General features: G+C 32.5%; 1 protein-coding gene across 1 annotated transcript; it reads right to left on the bottom strand.

Moving 5' to 3' along the window:
* Nucleotides 1–1699: 1699 nt before the first annotated feature.
* Nucleotides 1700–7475, bottom strand: LOC131651586 (glutathione S-transferase U17-like). Its single transcript, XM_058921246.1, has 2 exons — nt 7083–7475; nt 1700–2239 (listed from the first exon to the last, which is right to left on the bottom strand). The coding sequence occupies exons 1-2, from the start codon at nt 7407–7409 to the stop codon at nt 1862–1864; spliced, it is 705 nt and encodes a 234-aa protein (XP_058777229.1). The 5' UTR covers nt 7410–7475; the 3' UTR covers nt 1700–1861.
* Between the last annotated feature and the right edge of the window lie 1666 nt (nt 7476–9141).

Below are 9141 nucleotides of genomic sequence, written 5' to 3'. Positions count from 1 at the left end.
ACAATCTGAAGGGTGTGTTCAATTGAACTCATTTTTTGTAAAGCGGAATCTACACGTTTTGAAATGATTACATGTTTGTTGCTTGAGATCAGTTTACCCCCAATCTTAAAGGTACAAAAGTAGAAGAAAAAAACTGTATTAAAAGGCATACTCCAATTTTTTCTCACTAACTTGAAAGACCTAATATACAACCAACTATTAGGGAAGAAAGGGGAAAAAGCGACATTTAAACAACACATCAAATAAGAATCGAACTAGATGAATGGTAGACAAAGATTAATCCTACTAAATAAAACCTGATGAATTAGAAAAATTATATAATTCCTTCCCACTACCCTTGCTAAAAAAAACTCTATATTCATCCTTACAATGAGCTACATGGAAGTCGGAGAAATGATTCTTGCCCTTGGGAATAGGATGAGACAACAAATGATTTAATGGGAAAATTATCCAAGCACACTAAGTACCATCTCAAATATTTATCACGATGTTTCTTACTAGGCAATGTATATAAGTACATAAGATCATAACCTAACCTTGTGTCTATCTAAATAAGTATATAAGATGATGACCTTTGTCCATTCCTCAGAGAATACAATCTCAATTGTGGGGTTATAAATTATAATCGTTATTTTCATAATCAACCAAATCAACTACACTAAAGCCGACTATCTTAAAACAACACATATAGGAATAAGGAGAAGAAATCTAGTGTACCTAAACAAACACAAAAACAAAACTAAGTGCACGATGAAGGAAATGTAAAAAAATTAAAGGTTTGAAAGAAAGTGTGAACCATAAATGGTCCAAATTAGAAATTAGGAAGTGAATATTGAGTAATGTCAATGTTACATAAAAAATTTCAAAAGTTATGTATTTAGTAATTGAAATAAAATGATCATAAGAAATCAATAGACCCAAAAATCATAATCGTGTCTCAAAAAGTATTAGTCACATCATTATTTCATTCACACGAATCAACACAACATGTACACATGTCTCAACATAAGTCACAAGAACATGCATATGATGTTGTAAGTTTGTAAAAACATCTTCAATTACTTTTCAAGCCTGGGCTACAAGTCTAGGGGATCATGGGTAGCACATTAATATTACACATTTGCACCATAGCTCATAAAAATTCCATCTCAAAATAATGTTTACTTTTTAAAACTTAAAACCTTTTAGTGTAAGAGTCTAAGGGGACTTATGAAATTATATAAGCGTAAATAACTCAATCAAAACTTATTATGAATTGTCCACCAAAGAAGTCAATAACACGCGTAATAGAAAAACCCAAAGTCTCATGGACCGAGGTGTTCACCTCAAAGCAATAAAAGTGACACATTACAATAATATACCTTGAGATCATCCCTGAAAAATTAACACGTCTACCAGACATCTAGAAGCTCCAACATATTCATATCATTGTGACTTATATACAAAATATTCAACCCAAATAGATGTCACTATCTATCTCCTAGTCAGTTGTGTTAACAATGTCATGCTTATCCACTAATGATCCCTAAGACACCTTAATGAAAGTAGCAATTGTATGGAGCACATGACATCAAAATTATCTTTCGTTAGTTACAACTGAAGTTACATATCGCAGTTAAGAGCTAATGTATTTGTCCAACCAATATAACTCCCCAAAACAAATTAATATATTCTGATTAATATATTATTATAAGTACAATTTTGGAAAACATTATTAATTTATTTATATTTAAAGATGTATTTATTTCAATTATTACATACAAGCCAATCATGCAAGTCCTAAATAACTTGAGATTAAGGTAGGGAACATAAAGGACTTTAGATAACAATTTTGAAAAGTAAAATTATCTCACATTCCCAATTACTTAGGGGAAGCATCAACCAAACTTTGCACAAAATCCTTTACAAACTCCACAAGTTTATTAGTTTCTGGTATAACTCCCTTTACTGCAGGATGAGCAGAAAAAGCTTCAACCCATTTAACCAAAGCAGGAGTCTTACCTTCATCAAGCAACTTGATTTCTTTTATTTTCTCTGTTGCCCAAACCCAACTTATAAAGCATCCAAAACCAATATCAATAAATCCAATTTTATCTCCTCCAAAAAACTCCATTCCTTCATTATTGCGCTTATTGATCACATCTTCCAACCTCATAAACACTTCTTCTACTTGCTCAAAATGTTTCTTCTTTGATTCTTCATCTTGAGCAATTAAACCACTTCGCATGGAATTGAAAAACTACTCATCCAATTGAAAAAATTACACCAAAACAAAAACATAGAAACAATATCTCAGAGTTAAAATTTCATGGTTTATATCTTAATTCAAACCAACAAAATTGACTTATTATACATTGACAATCACAATAAAAAACTAGTGGTGTTTTTGATAAAGAAGACCATTAATTTAATTTGAGACATAAAAAATTAACAATATTAATATATATCATTTTAATTAAAAATACAATAAAATTATACAATATTAGATTAAGATAATCTCTTAAGTCTAACTACTTTATTTAACTATTATTTTAAACAACAAATACTAATATGTTAAATGTCACATTCTGCACATCTAACACAGAATAATAATTAAAGATAATTTTGCAAATATGCTTATTATTAAGTAAGTTCTAACTAAAAATATCTCTAACCAATATAGTATTTGAGTTATTTTCTTCTTCTTCACCAAATAACAACAAGAACATGTAATTTTTTTTATCAAATATTTTTCTTCTTTCTTGTTCATTAGTCACCAACAACAATAACAAGATACATAAATTTTAAATATTTTTCTCCTTTATCAATCAACAACAAACATTCAACATCCAAATAATTTTCAATCATAGCAATTTAGAGGTTCTGATGAGTAATCTTTGTTAGATGAAATTCCAATTTAGCATTTGCATTTAATTAACATTTGAGTTTCATTTAGTTGCATTTTGATTGTATAAAAACTGAAAGCCAGTTTATGTTTGTAAGAGAATATTCATTTTATTCATAACCTTGAGATTGAAAGTTAGTTACAAAGTTTTTTAAGATCTCTCTCTTTTCTCTCTCATTAATTTCATCTTCTTCAAGCTTCTTGTGCATCAATGGAGTTTGTGTGATAACTCCAACAAATTGCTATCTAGAGCTCCAATTATGATATAGGTAAACACGAGTGTACGTGAGGTGTGTGCTTGATTTTATTTCTCAAATTCACACTGAATTGAAGATCAAAATTAGAGAGAATTACATTTCTTGATTCTTAGGGTTTAGGAAACACGAGTTTTATGAGATTTGAGTGATTTGCACAAGAACGATGATGAACAACAAAAACGGTAGCTTAAACACACAACTTCCAATATTTAATGGAAAGAATTAGAATCGGTAGTCGATTCAGATACGTGTGTTGTTTGAAGCTCAAGATGTTCTTGATCTCGTCAATAACGATTACACGCCGGTTGCAGAAGACGCAAATGAAGTGCAAAGAAACGTGCAACGTGATACGAGGAAGAATGATCAAAGGACATTGCTATATATCCATTAATATGTAGATACGAAGGTGTTTGAGAAGATTCTTAATGCGATAACGGTGAAGGCTGCATGGGATACACTTGTGCGGTGCTATGGTGGTGGCACATCAGCGAAGAAGGTGAAGTTTCAGTCCCTACGCAAGCAATACAAGAATCTCAACATGAAAAACAATGAGAAGACACCATATTACATCTCTAGAGTGGTTGTGATCATGAATGAGATGAATGCTTGTGGAGAAACGCTCTTTGAACAAATAATCATTGAAAAGGTACTAAGATCTCTTACTCCTCAGTTTGATTACATAGTTGTAGCCATAAAACATTCTAAAGACACTAGCACCATAAGAATTGAAGAACTTCATAGTAACTTAGAGGCACAAGAGTTGCGTATATCTGAAAAGAACTCTGAAAAAGAGTCATAACAGGTTCTGGAAGATTCTTTTGTCAAGAACAACAAGAAGCAAGCATGGCTAGAGAAAAAGAAAAAGAATGTTAAAAAATTAGAACCTTACAATCAAGATGAGGAGAAACATAAGAATGTTAAGAAAGGAAAAGGGTAAATTTGACAGGATAAAGGTTCAGTGCCACAACTATAATTGATTTGGCCACTTTACCTCTTATTGCTGGTCAAACAAAGAAAACAAAAGTGAAGAAGCCAACAAAGCCAAAGGATATTTAGAGTATGAACATATCCTATGGATGGCATCTGAGAATGAAAGTGAAAAAATGGTAGACTGGTAGTATGTGGACACTGACTGCTCAAATTACCTAATTAGAAACAAACAATGGGTGGTTAGTTTTGACTCTGGTAGAAAGACCAAGATCATATGTGTTGATGATGAATATCTGAATGTTGAAGGAATGATAAATGTCAAAGTGACTTTGAAGAATGACAAAACTATATTGATTAAGGATGTATGGTATGTTCATGGCATGAAGAGCAATCTGATGAGTGTAGCTCAACTGATTGAAAAAGGTTTTTCAGTAACCATGAAGGATAATCTCTTGAAGTTGTATGACTGTAATCAAAAGCTAATTATGAAGTCTAAACTGGGAAGAAATAAGACATCCAAGGTAAATTTTGAGTCAACAGACACTCAATGCCTTAGTGAAACAAGTCTTGTAAGGGAGAGTGGGTTGTGGCATAATAAATTGGGACATAATAAATTGGGGCATCTGAATTTCAGAAACTCAGGGCATCTGAGTTCAAGGAATTTGGTACTTGGAATTCCAAATATTGTGGCACTAGAGAATTTATGTGATATATACATGAGACGCAAGCAACCAAGATTTCCATTTTCATCATAATTTCCCCCATGAGCCACTCATGCTTTGGGTGTGGTGCATTCTGATGTATGTTGGTCATTTGAAGTACATTCACTAGGAAGAAACAATTAATTTGTGTCATTTAAGGATGAGTTCACAAGAATGATATGGGTAGTACTAATAAAGTTAAAACATGAGGTGTTTGTTGAGTTCAAGAAATTAAAAGTGAAGGATGAAAATTAGAGTAGACAAAGGTTGAAGATCCTCATAACCGATGGAGAAGGTGAGTTCAATTATGGACAGTACAAGAATTTATGTGAGGATAATGGTATTGAGCATGAAGTGAATGATCCATACACTCCATAACATAATGGTCTTGCTGAAAGAAGAAACAAAATTCCGCTTGACATAACTAGAAGCATGTTGAAACAAAAGAATTTGCGTCACACATTATGGGGAGAAGCTATTGCTACTATAGCATATGTGCTCAATAGATGTCCAACTAAGAAGTTAAAGGATGTAGTTCCTTTGGAGAAGTGGACTGGAAGGAAGAAAAGTGTAAGCCATTTCAAGATGTTTGGTTTTGTTTATTACAAACACGTTCCAGATGCTACTAGAAGGAAATTGGATGATAGAAGCAATGTCAAGTTGCTTATAGGTTACCACTTTACAGGTTTCTTAAAACACTACTGCCCAGTCACCAATAGAGTTACTTTCAACAAAGATGTCATAGTGAAAGAATCTAAAACATAAAATTGGAACAAGTCTCAATCCAACTCTAGTGTAGTGTCAACACTATAATCTGATTCTGCCTCTGAAGGGGAATCTACCTCTAAAGGAGATTTTGCGTTTGAAGGTGATTCCGCTTCCCAAAGAGAATCTTCCTCTGAAGGAGATTTTGTCTCTGAAGGTGATTCTTCCTCTAAAGGAGATTATGCCTCTGAAATATGAACTTGAGTTACTGAAGAGATTCGATCTGATGAACTGTAATTTCGAACCACACTTACAAAAACAAACCATAAAATGGACACTGATCTTGGTGGTGAGAAAGTAGATGCTACAATCTTCAAACAGTTGGTTGGCTCGCTGAGATACCTGTGTAACACTAAACCTAACTTATGCTACAAAGTTGGAATGATAAGTAGGTTTATGAGTAAGCTAAATTCTGTCACATTACCAAACTGTAGTCATAATTCTCAGGTATATTAAGGGAACTCTGGAGTATGGTATTATGTTTTCATCTGGAGTGTCAGATGACTCTAAGCTAATATGTTATTCAGGCTTTGAGTATCAAACCCGCTCCCGTTTGGAACAAATGTAAAAGCGTTGGTACTGAGTATCAAACCCGCTCCCATTTGCGTTATGCAACAAATCCTTACCACTACACCAACTACCAACTGAAATCTTTTATTTGAAATTGTATTTAGAAGTATATACATTATACTATAAAATTAAAATTTTCTAAATTTTTTAAATAATATTTCAAAAATTACTATATAATTAATATTTAATTTTATTGATGTAATGAAAACAAAATTTAAATTCCCATCTAATTTACTATGCACATATAAAAAGTGCATAAAAAATTAAATTCACTTTTATGCATATATAAAAATAAAATTACATAACTTTATTATATAATTATGTTTATTTGCAAAATAATTAAAAAGAAAATATGACAATAAAATTTACTAAAATTTAAAATTATGAAAGAATAAAAATCTTTAAAAAATAAGATAAAAATTGGGAATTAAATAATAACGAAGAATATAAAATAGTGAAAAAACAAAAATTATTTATGACCAAAATTTTAATCATTGTTTTTTTTCTTCATATATTAACTTTTATATAAAATAATTTTTGGACACTGAATTTTCGATCACAAAATTTCAATCACTAAATTGGTGATTGATTTTATTTTATAATTGATTTAATAACATATTAAAATGTATTCCTGTATATAAAATTTTAAGTAAAATTTTAGTGGCTAAATCGGTTGTTAGAGTGATTAAATTTTTCAATCACTAAACTTGTAACCCTTAAAAGTGAGTATTTGAGGACATTAAAAATAAGTTGATATTATTATGTTACTTAAATTAGTTACATCTAACTTTCTGTTATCATCTAAGTTTCTGTTATCTAATAGATCATCTATTGATTCTATTAATCATTTCACCTAAAGTTTTTTGTAATTATTCTTTTTTTTCCTTATAATAATTAATAAATATCAAGACTAAGAAAAAAAATATTAATTTTTCAAAAAGAAAATTAAAAGAAATGGATAAGAAATAGAAATACCTTGTCATCGATGTAGGCAACCCAAAATCTAGCCATGGCTCTATCAAAAGCATTTGAAGGAAGGATAGAGGGAGCACCATTATCTTTCCAAACTTCATCAATATACTCAACTATAATTGGAGATTCACAAATGATTTTATCTCCATGACTGAAAACTGGGATTTTCTTGTATACAGGATTGGAATGAAGAAGCAAGTCACTTTTGGGATAATAGCTTTCTACAATATTGTCATAGTCCAAACCTTTGATGTTAAGGGCAATTTGTACCCTGCATGTAAATGGACTGAACCAACACCCCAAAAGCTTCAACTCATTAGTAGTGGCCATGACTTAGAAAGGAAAAGAGTACTATAGTTCTACTAGATAAGATGTGTGGAAATGGAAAGTTGATAGATACAATTAATATTCAAGGAGGCGGCTAAAGGGTCTTGTCCGTTCCATATTAAGAGCAAACACGTGGTATGTTGTCTGCTGTCACGTGGCTTATACCAAAGAATTTATCCACCCACAATTTAATCTAATTTTTTTTTTTTTGTTAAAGTACAAGTTTGCAAATCCTATCTTAATCATATAAATTGATATTATTAAATTCAACGTTTAAATTAAAACTCTAATAAATTTTTAATTATTTTATTTTAAAAGTAAGAGTTAAATATGTTTTCATCCTTATAAATATTAAATTTATTTTTAGTTCTTTCAAAAAAAATTTTAAAAGAATAATTCTTTAAAAAAAAAAAAATTTACATTAAATGCCTTTAACGGAGTATTGCGTGGTAGTACACATAGATTTAAATTTAAATTTTCTTTTACTTAATTAAATGAATTAACAGGGTGAAAAATATGAAATACAATACCCAACAACGTGAAACCTAAGTAATATTCCCAACCCTAGTAATTGCCCCCATCTTCATTTTCGCTATTCACGATTCCTTTATTTTCGCCATCTCCATATTTGTTTTGCTTTGCTTTGCTTCATTTTCCCCAACCCTAATTCTTTGAAGACAACGCCAAGCAAAGGTGTTTCAATGTTTTTTTCTTCTCTAAAATCACGAGTTAGAAAGTTCTGTGGGTGTTAGGTTCGTATGGTTTCGTACCAATGCAAGAAGGGACATAACAAAGGAAGGTTGTTTTGGAGTTTTCCTTTTTGGAGGAGTGTTGATACGTATGATTTGCTCATATGGGTGTTAGCTGGAAAATTCGACGCTAATGTGAATTTGGTAGACCAAGAAAACTTGAAAAGGTGTTTTGAAGAATCAAGTAGAATGGGCAAAGTTTTCGACTAAAAAAGTTGTAAAGAGGACTTCGACAAAAGCTTCCTGAGTTAAATAGCTGTAAATGTGGTTATGTCTTCAAGACGATTTTGGGACTTAATACATTTTGGAAGAATTCTCTATTTTTTTATAGAGAAGTTGTTCTCTCCAGATGAACAGGTGGCCAGCAACGGTAGGCTTGATCTTCGGTGATGGTTGAGAGGAAAAATGGGGGTTGTACCTGCAAGGCACTCCGATGCTAAAGTAAGTGAAGGAACAAGGAGGTACAACCGAAAGTATAATATTTTGAGTGAGAGAAATGAATTACCTTGCCTTCTAGAGGTATAGGACTATTTATAATGGTCTCTTAGGAATGGATCCCCTATTTTCTTGGGCTTGGGCGCTATTTACAGCCCAGAATATAAGGGAGAGTTAGACTGGAATCCGACCGGCCGTGCTCGGGGGAACTAGCCGTTGCCGAGGACGGGGTCTCTGTGTGCTTGGTTGGTCGCCATCTGCACCCGATAAGAGGAACGTGTCTTTGCCAAAGGGCAGAGTGTATTGGGCCAATGCGTATTGGGCCAAGGAGTGGATTGGGCCAATTGGGATGATTGGGCTAGTCCAAAACAGGAGCCCCCTAAGTCGTTGCTTTCGGGCATGGAAGTCACGGCTTAAGGTAGCCTTCAACTGGTACGTGGGAAGATTTGATGAGAGATGTGGCCTCCTGCCGGGCAGGGGCGGTGCTCGAGTGGTCGGAACGTTTAATGGGGAGTGGAACAGCTGTTTAGGTGGAGACGTGACGTGTGAGT

This window comes from Vicia villosa, linkage group LG2 (genome assembly GCF_029867415.1).
Source record: "Vicia villosa cultivar HV-30 ecotype Madison, WI linkage group LG2, Vvil1.0, whole genome shotgun sequence".
Classification (NCBI taxonomy): Eukaryota; Viridiplantae; Streptophyta; class Magnoliopsida; order Fabales; family Fabaceae; genus Vicia; species Vicia villosa.
The sequence above is the reverse complement of the archived record's forward strand: the minus strand, read 5'-3'. Positions and strand labels throughout refer to the sequence as shown.

Excerpts from the sequence above, each read along its gene's own strand:
- LOC131651586 (XM_058921246.1), bottom strand. The coding sequence starts at position 7,409 with ATGGCCACTACTAATGAGTTGAAGCTTTTGGGGTGTTGGTTCAGTCCA. Across the intron at positions 2,240-7,082 it reads TTGCCTACATCGATGACAAG|TTTTTCAATTCCATGCGAAG; the intron begins GTATTTCTATTT and ends TTGGATGAGTAG.